Source organism: Trachurus japonicus, chromosome 17 (assembly GCF_045865225.1).
Source record: "Trachurus japonicus isolate A0001 chromosome 17, Traja_1.0".
Lineage (NCBI taxonomy): Eukaryota > Metazoa > Chordata > Actinopteri > Carangiformes > Carangidae > Trachurus > Trachurus japonicus.
Window position 1 is genome coordinate 35,978,762 of NC_140923.1, and position 16,985 is coordinate 35,995,746.

At 42.9% G+C, this 16,985-nt stretch overlaps 1 protein-coding gene across 1 annotated transcript in view; it reads right to left on the reverse strand.

Moving 5' to 3' along the window:
• The window catches only part of LOC146971274 (neurocan core protein-like), a 45,284-nt gene that overhangs the window by 6,991 nt on the left and 21,308 nt on the right, over nt 1-16,985 (reverse strand). The window contains exons 8-13 of the mRNA XM_085805735.1: nt 16,339-16,482; nt 16,130-16,210; nt 15,890-16,038; nt 15,657-15,807; nt 7,661-8,851; nt 3,833-3,949 (exon numbers count right to left, since the gene is read on the reverse strand). Coding sequence (XP_085661861.1) covers nt 3,833-3,949; nt 7,661-8,851; nt 15,657-15,807; nt 15,890-16,038; nt 16,130-16,210; nt 16,339-16,482 — 1,833 coding nt within the window. The remainder of the gene's footprint in view (nt 1-3,832; nt 3,950-7,660; nt 8,852-15,656; nt 15,808-15,889; nt 16,039-16,129; nt 16,211-16,338; nt 16,483-16,985) is intronic.

The window sequence follows — 16,985 nt, forward strand, 5'->3', positions numbered from 1 at the left end:
CTAATCCCCTTTGTATTCACCATTTGTCCTCATCTTTCACAGAGGAAGACACTGTGAAAGCCTTTCAAGTGTAACTCCATCCGCTTTTATGCATTTACAGATCTTAACTTTGACTTGACATATGTCCACTCCCTTATTTTGTGTCTTGTTTGCTGTCTCCTTTTATAAAAGACTGCATGAGGGTGAAAAAGCTCTCTGCATTGCTTTTCCTTTACAGCTGTTAAAGTGCAGATATAAATTATGTTCGATGAGTGAGTAGATAGGCTGAACTTGTTCGGGGCTCAGGCCCCCGTTCTGGCAGACTTCCACACTGCTGAAGAGGCCTCGAGCAACAGCAGATACGCTAACAGCTCCAGGGCTGCGGCTCTGCAGTCGACTGTGCTCTCTAACCTCTCTGTGGCAGGCAAGAGGAACATTTCTCTACAGGGATCAATAAAGCATCACTTTATCATTGTAAATGGAGGGCATGTAATCTTCTTTCAACACTGTGGGGTTTTTTGGACCCAGAATAACAGATATACCCCAGGACTGCAGAAATCTATTAAAACTCACAGCGAGAGGGCAGAGAGAGAGAGAGAGAGAGAGAGAGAGAGAGAGAGAGAGAGAGAGAGAGAGAGAGAAAGAGCTGCTTAAAAGCTGAAACTTACTTCAGAGTATTTCCTCAGATCTCAATGGTTACTTTCAAGCAGGAATCTGAACACTGAACAAAAAGGTCAGTGGCTGTGAGAAGTTATTGTAAATGTGTCAGACGGATCAAACCAGAATGACCTTTAGCCTCACTCAACACTTTGGTTGCCAGACATACTGGTTCACTGATTCATTTTTAGTGCAGAATAAGTTATGGGTTGTCAATACAGAGCTGAATACGACTGAGTTCATATTCAGTTCTAGTGTGATACTAAATGCGATTCCTTTTGAATCTTTTTTAACACAATTTTCTCGGCTGTAACTTTTGTGTTTTCTGTGGCATCAAACAGTTTTAGGTTTGATCTAACTTTAATCTGACAACAGAGGTTGTTTATCTGTTTATGAAGACGGCAGTTCTTTCATGACAGAGGGAGGAAAATTAGGCTGTTATTTCTGAAGAAAGACGTAGAGAGTGAAAGCAGAGATTTGCACTAATGTGTTTTCTTGTTAGGACCTCAAAGTTGTGATCAATCAAACCCGTGTTGATTGTCTGTTAGATCAAATAGCAGTTTAAAGCCATAAGTAGCCTTAGAGTTTTCAAAAAGCTACTTTTCTCATAAAAAAAAAAATATTAAAAAATTAGCCTTCTTTGACAACTTGGTTCATTGGTGCAAATCACTTAAACCCACCATGTGAGAGGAATAACACTGTGGGAAAAAGCACAATCCACTTCAAAGTTATTAAACTATGGAAAAATAGTACAAAAAGTCTTATAATATGAATCAAGGATTTGTCATTTTAATCATAGTTGTGCAAGCTCAGTCTGTCATTTATTAAAGATTATATTAAACAGTGTGGGTGCAACTCAGATAATCTCCATATAGTTTAGGCAAATGAAACTTCATCTGAAAATCACACATTAGTGTGTTCTGTCAAAAAATAGCAGAGGCTGGATTTCCTACAAAGTGAGTGTGTAAAGTTTTTTTTATATTTATGTCATTTATTTTTTATCAGCACTGGAGAAAACACATCCCAGGATCACGCAGTGACTCATCCCTCATATTCTTTATGAAAAAAAATGTTGAATGATTGGAATAATACAAAAACCTAAAGTATGAAATAAAAATGCAATGACCTAATCACTGACCTTGAATGACCTTGATATGTGCTAGTTCACACTTAAACCGCAACTCTTTCTTTCCATTAAAATCAGTCCAGCTCTTTGTTGTTCCCCTCGTCCCTCTCATCCATTATGCAGAGGGGAAGCTGCTCCTCCGAGAGATAATACTGCAAATTCTGCAAATCCATAACAAAGCCTCCCAGCATACCCACGCATCAGCTGCTGGCTGTCAGTTTGATGGTCCCTCTGTCCGTCCCTCCGTCTTTTCTATGATGCCGAACGACCGACAAAACTGAGTAAATATTAAGGTGTTCACAGCCAGAATGTGGATCATTTATTCATGAAGTGATCATTTCCTTGAGGAACGACTGCCTAATGAGCTGAGCATGTGTTAAGGAACAAATTGGGACCCTTAAGGCAGATCTATACTGTGCCTCAGTGTCAGAGTGTCACAGAACCTCTGCAGCAGCACTTCTACCTGCTGCAGGACAAAGGGAATTAGCTACGCTGAAGCCCACAAGCTCCTCTATAATATATCTATATAAGGACCCAGTTCAGTTTAGGAAGTGGATGTACAGAGTGTTCTTTCTCAATATCAGTACATATTTACAGTACCATGATGTGCAAACTCACCGAATAGATATTTTTGGTTACTCCAGTGAATCAAATTAATATTAAATGAGAGACAATGTGTTGACGCAAAAATCTTGTAAATCCGATACAATGCAGTAATTTCCAACATCGTCAGGGCTCATACAGCCAGAGATATTTAAAAGAAAACTATGTCGTTATAGGATATTAAAAAAGTTGAAAGTTTTTGAGAGGTTTTAATGCCTATTACATATGCAGGAAACATGCAATAATAACAAGTAGGGATAATAAGGCAAGGCATCCACCTTCCACAGTTTATCTTAATCTTTTTCCAGCAGAGCAGCCTCTCCATTTCCTTTGTGCTTTGCATTGTGGGACAATAGCAACCCTCACCAACACTCTCAGAAATGGACAATGTTTCGTATTCATGCCATAAACTTTGTGTTGCCAGCTTTCTCCAAAACCTGCTTACCATCAGGGCTTAGTGTGGATTTGGGACACGGTGACAATGCCTGCTGTGGCTGGAGCTTTACTTGACTGAAGGTGTATACTTTAACCTTGAAGTAAAAAGAATTAAATGTGGCTTCCTGATAAAACTGCCCCATAACTACTGGAACAATTCAAACACGATCTTGTCACTGCCAAAGATAACAAAGAGCTAGGAGTCAGAGAGGAAATTGCATATAACCAAAGAAGGATTGATTCATGCACCATCAGTGTTTTTTGTGTCATCTGTTTGATCCTGACTTTATGTCTTTTCTATAATTAAGTACATCCAATCTCTGTGTGAACCCTCTGATGGTATAATTACAACTTTTAGACATACACCTCCACCAAGAAGGTCATGGTTACTCTGCTCTTTGTTTCTTAGTTTCATAAAATCCTATGAATGGATTTCCATGAAACTCGGGGTGTTGATTAGCTGTTGTTGGTGCTGATTTGAATCTGGGATTTCTGCCATGAAATGATTTTTTTTTTTTTTAAAGCCATGAGGAAACTAAGTGAAGCCTTGACTTGATTCCAAATCCTTCAGGCATTTATGCTGGAGACAAGAAATCAAATCAGCTTAAAAATTCAAGTGACTTCAATAATGTTTCTGGGTGTAACAGCGAGTTAGAGAACCGCTGGGTGCTGCTGGCGCAGCGTCACAGAGGTAGGTCCATTTTGTACATCAAATTAGCATCTTGGCTACATTACACTACTTTCACCGGGAGTTTGGTTTGTGCGAAGAAAACTTTGCCAGTGAAAACTGCCATGGCTACGACCTTGAGGGACCATAACCATCACCCTTCTCTGACAGTCTGAAGCTAACCTCTGACCCTCGTATCCACTCAACCACTGTGACAGACAGCTCGACCTTTGACCTGCCACTAGGCCGCTGAAGAGCCCCACGCCAATAAGTACAGACTGACACAGAGCTGGCTTCATTATGGTGGTGTGTGTGTGTGTTTGTGTTGGATTGTGTGTGTGTGTGTGTGTTTGAGCATAACTCACCGATCTCACAGTTCTCCCCAGTGTATCCTTGTGGGCAGTAGCAGCTGTAGCCTGTTCCCTGAGGAAGGCACTTTCCTCCGTGCAGACACGGGTTTGTCACGCAGGGCTCCACCTCGGCTAAGAGAAACAGACGGATGAGGGGTGGAGGGGGAATTTAGGGATTCAAAATAAAGGACTTAATTAGTGATAATGTAAAATAGATCTTTCTTTTCTTTTCTTTTCTTCTTTTAACGTGATTTACTTTGGCTGGGATAAAACACCTCTACAGACTGAGTATAAAAGCTTTAAATATCTCTTTTCATGGTGATCCTTTAAAGTTGGATGGCTTTAACACGGTTTCTTCTTGGATTCTGGATAAAAATCAAAATCAATGTATGACTCAGATAACAAAAACAAACAAACAAATAAAAAAACATATGCCATCCTAATTTTCCATCATTGCAGCTCAGCTTAAAAAGCAACAACAACAACAACAACAACAGCAAACAAACAAAAAAACAGCGGTTACAACAACACATATCCATTTCACACTCTGTCTCATTTCAAAGGGATCAGAAGCCACAGAGCCTCAACCTCGCCATCCACTCACAGCCTCAGTTGTCATGGTTACCATATGGAAAGCAAGCCTGGGCTCACTCCACTGAGCGTAGTGGGCAGCGTGAGAACTTCAGACATTAGCCTCCCTCAACAGAAACGAGCAGACCCCCCGCTGAGCGCCTTGGCCCCGCTATTCACCCCTAAAATGTGTGCGTGTGTGTGGTCTCCTTCCACAATTACGCATTTCCATATCAATTGACACACCACCACGTGTTCCTCCCCTGAGCCGCTCATTATAACAACTTAAGGTCTTTGAAAACCACCACTCGTCCATCCTGGCCGCAAAAGCTCGGCTATGGGAGTCTTTGTTTTGCCAGATCTCTCTCTCTCTCTCTCCGACACTGAGGACTACTGAGGAGGAGGTGGTGGTGTGTGAGGTGGGCGCTTTTGTGTGTGTGTGTGTCTGTGTGTGTGTTTACTCGGAACAATGAGCGAATCAATACCATGGCTATGATTAGCCCAGAAGCTGATCCTGGTCAATAACCAACCAGGAGCAGACATCTCAAGCTCACATCCTCAGAATATTGGACCAAATAAATGTTCAGGGTCAAAAAAAAAAAAAAAAAAATACAGTCTTCGATCAATGACTTCTGTGCAGTTGAAGATTTTCTCCAGAACTTCAGCTCTATCGATTTATGATAAATGTATTAATTTAAAGTAAAGCAAACCTCCTCTGCTCAGGGTTTGAATTCTGCTAGAGTCAGGTGCTAAAACCAGCCATGCATTTCATTTAATGTACAGCGGTCTGGTCCAATGTGCACCTGCACCCTCTGCATCAGTCAAGGTCATGGCACGCCTTGACAAATGAACGGTTATGACAAGCAGATTTACGACAGTATGTATGCGTACGTTTGCGTGTGTGTGTATGTGCGAAAGATAAACCTTATGCGACTGGCCGTTCATTAAAGCAAGTGGTGCAGAAAAATCAATAGTCGGTAGAAGGAGGCCAACACAGTGAACTGTCCCTGGCTCCCCACAGAGGCTGACACCACTGGCACAAACAACAACAACAATAAGCTGGCAACAGCAAAAAAAACACAACTAATAAGTTCACAGAGATAGGACGGTTAGGGGATAATACTGTGCAGCGGCAGCAGTGCTGAGGAACCTCAAAGCATTAATCTACACATCACACCTAGTCTTTCGCTAGGAGTATTCACAGCTACAGACTGCTTGGGAACAGGGTTTGCTCTGGAAATATGATTTCTGAGGAAGGAGACAAGACGTCGGTGGCATTTCCTTGAAGGCAGGAGAGCACGACTAGCAAAGTGAAAACAAAGAAACTGTCTGCAATTTAAATGTTACAGGGAGATTAAAAAAAAACACAGTTTTAAAAGATCAAACAGCAGAAAGAAACTTGATGGACGACTGTGTGAGTGTGAGTCCATGTGTGTGTCTTCACAATGTGCTTTGCTTTGCTGCTAAAGGTCCTTGAATCCAACCTGAGGCCCCGTTTTTTTTTCTCTCTCATTGATTGAACTGACTGATGAAGTGCAGCGTGATCCAGTCAGGAGAGCAAACACTGCCCACCGTCATGAAACCCGACCACAGGGGACTGAGCAGGAGGCGAGAGAGTGTACACCAGAGGGAGAGAGATGTACGCTGAAAGCCATTACTCTGGTCCAATCTCCTGCAAGTGTGTCCATCCACCTCCTCTGTTTGTGCAGCAAAGATATCAGTGTGTTTGTGTGTTTATGGCCTTCTGCCTGCATGACTCCAGGGTCTCTCAGTCAATCAATCAACCCTCATACTGTACAGCAGCAGTCCAGATGGTTGCCCTCGGCTTCTTGTCAATACAGTTTACAGCTGATTTCCATCTGCAGATCCTTCACACCCCGAGCCCGCCAGCCCGAGCCACGCCTGCTGCAAACATGAGCCGCTTTCTAAAGCCGCGCAAAATAAATCACCATAGAAATGTGTGATAGCATGATGTCCGTGGGGGCTTTCAAATGCCTGGTGATAAGATCTTTCCTGCATGCATGCTCATCATCAAGCGAGAAATAAGTAGTAAACCAGGTGGCCAGCCAGGAGCTTCACTGAGATATACGGCGCGCTGCAGACTAAATGGACAGACTGTGTACGGTGGCGGGAGTGTGATCTCTACTTGTAGTGGGAATAAAACGGTATGTAGCAGTACACACTGAATGATTTAAATAAAGAAGCCGATGGAGAGGTCAGGGGAGGGGAAATAAAAAGGCAGTCCTAGAATAAGACTGTTCTTTTACAAGCAGTATCTTCTTTTTATGTTTGGTTATGATAATAATTTTGGCAAAATCATTTCTGAGATTTTACAGTGAGGGTTAGTCGCATCGCTTGTTACATTTCATTGCTCTGCTCAGCTCAGTCCGAGGTGCCTTTAAAGCCTCCACACCCACACACCACTACTGCTTTATTTAACACGTGTAAGAATAGAAAACAAGGCCTCATCATGTAATACGCAGCCAACCAAATGTTTTGGTTTTGTTGAATGAACGTCAACAGCTTACACTAACTTAGCTCAAACTACAGCCATCGGCCACTTCATAGTGGAGCCACAGGGTTCGAGCAGCCACAATCCCCAGTCATTTCTCAGTGCGGCTACTGTGAGCAAGTCAGTTAAGAAAAGAAACCCACAGTGTCCTATTTCTCCTCTTTTGAGATGGAGGCTAACCACCGCCCCAAACACTAACCACAGGATGGTAATGAATTATTACTGAGCCACGTGAAACCGCCTAATGCTTGTTATAAATAAGGTGATAGTTTTACCAGAATGTCTGGACCACTTAATTCAGATGAAAAAAGAAAGTGAGTGCACATAAAATATCAATAGTGTTCCCTCCTAACTCGGTAAACAGTGTGTGTGTGTGTGTGTGTGTGTGTGTGTGTGTGTGTAACTGTAGTGAGAATAGCTGGTCAAAGATGGAAACAGGCACTTTGGGGAATCATTTTACACTCTGTCTGTGTTTTCTCTTCCAGATAAATGTGATTATTTGGCCTGTTGTGTTTTATTGACCTGTTTTTAGTGCATTGCATCACCATTCACAGGTCTCAGTGATTAAATTGCTTTTATTCCCAACAGAAAGGATTGCTAAATTCACAGGAATACAATTTAAGTTGAAATAAATCAATCAAAATGATCAATTATTATACCATTAAATTAAAATTGTGATGTTTGTGCAATTATATTCAGGAAATCAATAGCGAATTACAAAATAAAGCTTGTATAACAGGAACAGAAAACACTACACTTACTTGTTGGGCCCAGAGTTATGGTGGTGATGTTCGACCCTCTGCTACTCTCCTCCTCCATGTTGCCAGGTAACAGGGCCCCGGAGCCCACAGCGTGAGACCAAGCGGGCTCCTCCTCGTCCGAGGGTCCCGATAGTAATGAGGGATAATCCAGAGAGCTGTTCCCATCTGCTGTCCCCACTGGGACCCAATGAAGTGATGTTATTGGGTTAGTGGAGCTGTCCTGGGTCTCTGACAGGGGAGATGGCGATGGGTCTCCTGATCCGACCATTTGAGACGGTGACTGGGAGGAAGGTGATGCTGGTGAGGGTGAGAGCGACGGGGTTTGGGATGTCGATGAAGGTGCATCGGTGGATGGTGAGGGGGAGGAGGAGGAGAAGGAAAGAGACAGGGATTGGGAGGAAGATTGGGGTTCAAACACCGACTGGGATGGTGTCGATTCAGAAAGGGACATAAATGTTGAGGCGGACGGGGATGGTGAGGTTGATGGGGATGGTGATGGAGTTGAGGACGGTGTTTGATACAATTCAGATGAGACGGATGGAGATGGGGTTTCTGCCGGTAAAGCGGACGGGGATTTGGACGTTGAAAAGTCAGCATTTTCTGACTCAGCGGTGGTCATCCCTGTGGGCTCTGGAGGACTGGCAGTGGTAGTAGCAGTCGTGGTGGTAGTCTGTCCTCTCCTGTGACCCCTTTCTCTAGATCTTTCTCTGGATCTTTCTCTCGGTTTACTGGTCCCCACCGGTCGGCGTGAGACTTGGATCTCCCCCTTCGCCTCTGCTCCAGTGATTTCTCCGCTCCCTTCCTCTTCTCCTCTCCCCCTCTCTTCTCCTCTCCCCCTCTCTTCTCCTCTGTTCCTGTCCTCCCCTCTGTTCTTCTTCCCCCTCCCTCTGCCTCCTCTGCCGCTCGCTCTGGAGGTCACAGTCTCTTCCCTCTTCTCGCCCGGCTGGGTTGTGGTTTGGGCTTCAACGCGGACCCAGGTGTCCCTGCCAGATGAGGTGGTTTCAGGTGCAGAGCTGGAAGCGGTGAATGTGTGCGTCTCTGAGCTCTCCTGGCTCTTGGTGCTCTCTGTAGTCAGAGAAATATTGGAGGCGGCCAGAGTGGATGGCAGACGAGTGGGCGAGTCTTCATGGGCTGGTGTAGCTTTCTCCTCCGAGGGACTGCTGAACCATGAACTTCCCCAAGAAAACAAACCTACAGAAGACACATACAAAGAAAAAGAAAAGAACAAGGAAAGTCAGGGCTGCGTTTGTTGCAGACAGAGGGGAAAGGTGCAAAAGACGAAGCCCAGAGTGACGAACACAGTGAGAATCATCTTATGGATTCTCTCTGTCTTGCCAAGAGAAGCAAAACAAACGCTTCAAAGCTGTTCAGGCTGCTCATCAGCTGTTTTTCTCTATCTCTGCACAAGCTCTGTCTATACTTCAATATTATCAGCAGTACAAAGCAAAGCTCTGTGGACACCTCGAAGACAAGTTTAGAATAATGTTGAACATTTCCCTCTACAGTATGTTAAACATACAAGTGTGTAGGGGTGGATAAACTAATAAAAACAATGTAATTATACTTAGTCAGATGGAAACATTCAACACTGAATGTGCAGTAAGTGTGAGCTTTCAAATTAACATTAATTAACATTCATCTAGGATCCTATAAAATAACATAATTAACAATTTGTGAGAAATGTTATCATTATTTTCGTGATGTTTTCTGTCCTTGTGGATATTTATGCCACATGTGGAGGGAGCTCCGGAGATACTGCATCCACAAGGCAAAAGCCATATTGTGTGACCTCACTGTTGACCTTTGACCTTCGACCACCACAATCTAATCAGTTAGTCCTTGAATCCAGATGAATGTTAGGATCACATCCCCTCGAGACACTACAGAGATAACACACTCGCAATGGACAAAAAAATGTCGACCTTGACCTTTGAACTTTGACCACCAAAATCAAATGACGTCATGCTCGAGTCCAAACGAATGTTTGTAGTAAATCTGAAGAAATTACATTGTGGCGTTTCTGAGATATTTAGCTGACAAGAATGCAACGTATGTATGTTCGTATAGACGGACAATCTGAAAACACGATGCTTCGGCCAGTAGGAGGCATTAAAACTGAGATTTTCTGAGAGCTTACGTCACCCACTGTCTTCTGTTCAGAGTAATTACACCAAATTAGATCAATGTAGTGCTGAATTGTCATGGTAAGGTATTTTTAACACTGACACAACCTACTTTGCATGAATACATCTCGATTAGTCCGGTGACATGAATATTTGCGGTTTGTAAATATCTCTACTGACAGCTCAAGTGACCTGAATGCAGCATTATGAAACTGTCAGCATTACAAATAGACACAACAGACGACCTCTGATCTGCTGTGACATCAGTGTGACAGCCGCAAAATTGAATTATGTGTCTAAAATAAAATGGCAAGAAGAGCAAAGTGTTGGCAAGAAAGGAATATTATCATTAACAGGTAGGATTTATAACTGATGACATCTAAAGAGCCTGTTCGTGTCATACACATTTGAAACAGCCTATTTTAATGAAGAGAGAAAACATACTGTATGGGTGAAGGTCTAGCCCTCATGACACACACACAAACACAATCAGACCAAACACAATGAAACTAAGGACCACCACAGTCTCACAAATTGCCTGAGAATTGAATCAACAACCCTGTAACAGAGTTTCAACAAACACTGAGCAGAGATGCTGCTATTTGAAAACGGCTTTCTTCCACGGCCAGCACATAAAAACCTGTAAAGCCGCAAGGCCCCTGAGGAGTAGGAGAGAGAAATACAGGTTGATGAGTTGGTTTTCAGTCTTTTTTCCATCCTCTGCCTGCCTTCATGTTGGAAGAAACGTGATGTTTTCATCCCACGATGCCTATGTGCCTCGGTGTCGATAATGGGCATCCAGCGCAAGAGAGACATTTGGAGACATGATTTCTCTGCGTGCGCACTGGTTTAAGAAGGCGCAGAGCGGCCACAGTCACGGAAACAAGCAGACTCCTCCTGATTCTGCTTCTGCATGCTCTGTGTAAGCACTCCATCAAAACACATTTCTTAAAATGGGCTTATTTGTGCAGCAAAATAGGCTCAGCTGTGCTCTAAGCACTCACTGATGAAGGTTTCCATTTGATTGAGAATCTGGTAGAGTCTGAATAAACTGCTTTTTGATTAGAAAGGAGCCTAAATGAGTGAATCTAACCAAACATATCTAAGTGGCAGCGAAGACAGGAACTGGCTCAACCTTCAAAATACTGAGTACAGAAGCTTCAGAGCCTCCACTAAATCTGTAACATAAAGATGACATGACAGTCAGGTTGTAGATGTATTCTTAGAGGTACAACAACATGTCATTGTTATGTGGCTTTACACACAATAATGGATTCAGTGGCTCTTGGAAAACTGTAAAAACTACTGCCTCTGAGGATGTGTTAGATAACAGCATAAGACTTCAAAATGTCCAACTTGTTTTTGTAAAAGTTGCTCTCTAAATGCTTTTGGGGAAAAAGGGATTACAATAGACCCAGACCACGTTAATTAATGATGAAAAGCAAATATGCAAATGGGTTTTTAAGGCTGAATAACTAAAATATCACTGTTTTACCACAAGTGTATGTTTGATTTGATTTTTTTTTAAACCAACCTTTTAACTGGGTTTAAACCGGAAACAGCACTACACACACAGCTATGCCAGACTCCCCACAAAACACACATTAATCATTAAACAAGATTAAATATGAAAAGTCACAAGACTAAATCAAACACATATGTTCATTCATGAAAATGTTGTTTCCAGTCCTCTACTGTATATGTTAATGTGATTATAATTCAGGTCTGCAGGTAAATAAATATAGAAGTGGTGACTAGACCTTGGGAAACAGCTCATCTTCACCTTCTGTGACAAGCTGCGATCTTTAAGAGGGAGGGTATTAAAAAATGTCTTTGTACCAGAGGGTGACACTTGGCGGGGAGTCTTTGATCCAATCGCACAAGACGCACTTTTGCGCAATTAACGGGAGCTTCTCAGGAAGGTCGTAGTGTGATGTATGAAGGTGCAATTCCCTGGAGGGAAGACCTGAAAAGAAAACACTAGGAACATTATTTTTTTAAATGTTGCAGTAATTACCTTGGAAATAGATCTGAATAATAATTCACACTCCCCAAAGAAATGGAGATATGTTAGGATGGCACTTATTGCAATAGAGGAGAAAGGGGCTGATTTATTTTGTGCAGGGTAAAGAATGTGAAGAATCTTGTGCTGATATTATATGTAAAGGAGGATCTGATCGAGTCTGCAGCTGTTTGCCCAATGATTTCCAATATCTTCAGCCCCTAAATCTCTTTGCCATTTATGAGAAGCATTTGTGAACTCATATGTGAAAGGAACCGAGCACTGAATAAAAATGATATGAAATGTTGGGGCTATCCAAGTTAAATCTTTCAGAAAAGGAGGAAACCTGAGAGGAAATAAAATGCCTCATTTGCAGGGATCCAAAGAAATGTTCCTTGCAAATATCAAATACTTCTTGCAGCTGCTTGAAGCGCAATAAAGCATTAAGTCGTCAAGTACATGGATGTCCTTGTAGGAGAACACAGTGAGGGAATGTAGGAACGTCAGGATTTTAGATGTTTCACATTTTTCCTTATAACATACCAGACTCTGATACCCGGGAATCAATACAGGCCTGTCTCTTTAGATATATACAGTATATATGTAGCCAGAGCCTGCATGACTGGCCCAAATTGTGAGATACAAAATTAGGCATCGGAGGTTCATCCATATCTGTGGGCAGTTGTAATATTTAAAGCCTCTGCCTAGATTTTTTTTTCTTTTTTGCCAGGCTAGTAAATTTAGAAAATGCCTTCTTTTAAGTCCTGGGTGAATTTCCTGTAGTACACGGGGGGGAATCTGCAGGGGATATAAAAGTCGTTGGAGAATATTCATCTTAATGAGACTGATTCCACCAATCAAGGACAGTGGAAGGTCATGCCATCGCTCTGGGTGTTTTTTTTAATTTAATTAAAAAAGAAAAAAAAGAGACCAAGACCATTTGTTATGAGTGGTTATGAATGATATGATGTGGATCCATTTAAAGGACAACCCCCATCCCCCAACTCCAAATTTCCCTACTATACGTCAAACAGGTAGCTCCACTCAACCATATCGAAGGCCTTCAGCACATGTGAGGGGGAGACAGCCACCGACAGCCCCTCTTCCTATAGGAGTAAACTGCATAATACTCACAAGCCCTCTAACCAGCGTCCATGCACAAAGCTTGTCTGGTTTGAGTTTGTAAGACTGAATTCTCCAGCTGCCTGGCAAGAAGCTCTCAGATTAGACTGATAGGTCTGCAGGAGCCACACATGTCGGGAGGTTTATCTCTCATTAAAATGACAGGGATAGGTTTGAAGCTGAACACATATCTGTGAGTGGGCTTACTAGGGGGGAGGTGCTCCCTTGAGAGAAGTTCTGAGACTTCTTCCTTGCTAATTAGCTTTCATGGATCCACTTTTTGCCATGAGACAGTCAGGAACTTTGTCTTATTGAGAAATGCCTCTCTCGCCTCAACAATAGACGCATATTCTAAGCTTTAGACGTTTCTATAATGTAGCTGATTTGAGGTGCTGGGACCCATTTCTATCTATAACAGAGGGGGGTTCATTTGGCTCCGTTCTACTTGGAGCAAGACATCCTGTACTGTACAAGGGTCCTGTTCTTTAAAAGAGACAAATACAAGTCATTTGAGAAAATCACCAGAAACATGTTGCCAAATCTGAAAGAAGTTGTGGGACAAAAGAGGTTTTCATGTGCACTGAAGGATAACAAGTTCACCTCTCAGATAGCCAGATAAGAGAACATAGCAAGCAACCCCCTTTATCTGTTCTTCTCCGTTGTCTGAAAGGTGTTTTCTTTGAGAGAAGCGTTCTGGCATTTCTCTTTCTTGAAAAAAAAAGATGGATTTTCTGGCACCTGGTGATGTGGTTAATATTCATTGCATTAAGTAAAGTCTTTGTCTTAGTCTCTGGTGTATGTTTTTTACACTTTGTAGGCTACATGTGCAAGCTGATAGGTGGTCATTACTGTGACACAGAGAAATGAAAGGGCTGCAGCAGATCTGGTAATCACATACACGAACACCCACACAGTAAAATGGAAAATACACAAATGAAGCTGTCAGTGAGGCCTTATCCACAAACAATGGATCAAATCTCCATACAAACAAGAACAAATGGCAGCCGTTCAGTGGCATTAAGTAATGAGTGAGGCTGAGAGAGAATAACACAGCAGCTTCAGGCGCGTCCACGCCGCCGCCGCCGCCAACGTTCGTTCTCTACCCCAGCCGACAAACGGCGTCAGCGTGATCAAACCTCAGTCTACTGGAAGTGGCGGAAAATCATTGGGGAAAAAAATAAAAGGGTCAACATCATAGCTGAGCGTTTATATTTGTACAGTAAGATAAGAAGAAAGGAATATTTGAGCAGCAGCCCTGCTCTGAACCAGCCAAGAACCACACAGCACAACTTCTACCCACAGTGAGACAGGAAAATATAAAAAGACATTAAGATCAAGGCTGATGTATTTTTGTGTGCAGCTCCTCTCACTGTCCGCAGTTTGGTCGGTTAAGGTCTTAACTCTTGCTCCTGCCCTCCAGAGAGGCCGAGAGGTCTTCGCCCACAGACATCTCTTAGTGTTGTCCTCAGTGTGGTTACTCAGTCTGTTGAAGGTGGACTGCAGAAGGGCAAACTAATCTTCTTTGTTACATCCTGGGTAATTATTATGGCACCACTTTCCCTGAACAACATGCTGTTGCTGTCATGCCATGTCAGGAAGGATTCGCCCACACATCACATGACCTTAGTGTTTGATTTTTATCAGATTTTTTTCTGTTCGATTCAAGCGGTTGGAGAAGTTAAAGGTAAACTATGCAAGTCCGGTCACTTTTTCCGCTGTTTTCTGCGCTTTTTGTCTCTACAGAGCTCCCCCTACTGTTTCAGAGTGCATAGTTTCAGTGTCGTAAAAACTCACAACTCACCCTCCTCCCTCTCCCTCTCCCGAACCTGTGTGCATTTGTTTTCAACGAAGCCGGTGAGAAGGCAATGTCTACCAAGGTGGGTAGTGTTAACAAGATATTTGTTTGTGTAGTAGTGCCGTAAAGCTGTCAATGTTTCTTGCGAGACGAGATCTGGGACACCGGGTCGGAGGCGCTGATCTTGGAAAGTCGATTTTCGGCCAAGAGACGCTTGGTGGAAGGCAGAGTCTCCATTTAACCATCACAATTACTCCAAAACTGTTCAAGTAGGGTAAAAAATCTTGCATAGTTCCTCTTTAAATGTAGTTTCACTGTGTTCTATAGACATTGACTGTACTGTCTGCACAGTAGATGTGCATTTCACATAAAGAATCCTTTATGTGTGCTAAAAAAATAATATTATATGATAATATTTCAGATTTATTATTACATAACAATTGATTAACCTAATCTTGTGACAATTAAGGTTAAAAAAAAGAAATGTTTTTATCTTTTCAAGTTGAATCCAGCATCAGGAAGGCAACTGTCGACAGCCAGAGCTCCTTCACAGCCACACTTGGTGTCGATTAGCTCATTAGTGACCCAACAGGAGAGGCAGCCTGAGTCACACAGAAAGGTCACTGTGGCTTCAGTTTGACTCCCAGCCGGATGTAGGGACACTAAAAGCCTTTGGTCCTCTGCTTGTATAGCCTGGTGCTTCTCTAATGAACTACATACCAGGGGCTTGTTTGTACTCTAATGAATGTGCCATCCTGTTGTGTGGCTCAGCTGATGTTTCCCCCAACATCACAGACAGAGAAAATTACGCACACATAAAACCGTGTTCATAAACATAACACTGTCATTAGGCCCTGTTGATGCCTCATAACTCTGTGAGGCATACTCCTCTTTTTACAAGTTGATTCAATCGATAGGCCATTCAGTTCAGTGACACAGCAATAATCCACACACCTGGTGATGCTGTACTGGATGGATCAGTCTTTGTCTCAGTCTCTGTATCCTCCACTGTCGGTCCATACGGGGTCTGGGTCCCCTGCTCGTCTCCCGTCCCCACCAGGTAGTTCCAAGGCTTCCAAATGGACTTGACAATCTTTGAGATCACCTGAAATAATGATGATAATAACACGTGTCAGCACTTTTCAGTATTTCTAAACCTTATAACAATAGATTACGAGAGGATTAACCTTCTTCTTAGCTGGAGTTGGGTGAACTAGGGGACGGAGAAACGACTCTGAATCAGGTCCGGGCTCCAGCAGCTCGCCCCAGTCTAAGGAGCTCTGTCCTGGGATGAGTTGGAGGGCGACGTAGGTCTCTGAAGACCAGGGGTCTGTGGCTGAGCAGACAAACAGGGGAGGGAATGATAACCCACAGTATCCTCCTCACAATCTTTTCCCAGAGACATCTTTATTGGTAATCAAACTCACAAGCATCAGCGGCGTGGAAAGTGTCCTCCACCTCAAGGTCAACCAGTCCCGTCCAGTTGGAGGGTGAAGCATCTGAGGACCCTGCATGGATGCATGTATGCAAAGTTATGTGCATCCCAGAGCCCACATTTACATATTAAATGGTTGATTTTGATTAATCAGCTGCTTCGTGCAGCAACAGATCTGCTAATCACGGGCCAATGTAAAACCTCTGGTAGTGACGGTTTGCTGTGTAGTCAGGTCAGGCCTCCCTGTCCCCGCGGACTCTGCATCACTTGAGCCTGTGAGGTAGCTCCAGGGCTTCCACAGGGAGGTGTAGATCTGAGAGATGGAGCCAGTATTCTCCACTTTACCTGGGAAACAAGTCAAAGAGATTTGCTTTTTCCCGTGGCAGCAACTGAAGGATTTTATCCAGTTGGTATCAAAGTTTTACTGTTTTAATTTTGCTGAGTAATCTGAGAAACGAGCTTCTGGATATTTAACTTTAAGACAGCATGTCCTCTTTTTCTCTGTCTCTCTTTCCCACTGCTTATGTCAATCCAGCAGTTTCACACACACACACACACACACACACACACACACACACACACACACACACACACACACACACACATGACGCTGGAGTAGATAATGTGGATCAGAAATCAGTGTTGCCATAGCTACAACAGTGGCAATGACATTTATTTTCATTCTTACTACATTAGGAGGACTCAGAGCATCCACGGCAACATCAACACTCCTCCCATGAGCAAGATGTTAGTTAATCAGTGTATTTACTCCAATAAAATTACATTTATATGAAACAGCTTCAAGATTATTACACTAGTACAAGAGAGTGACTCATGCTTTTATTGCT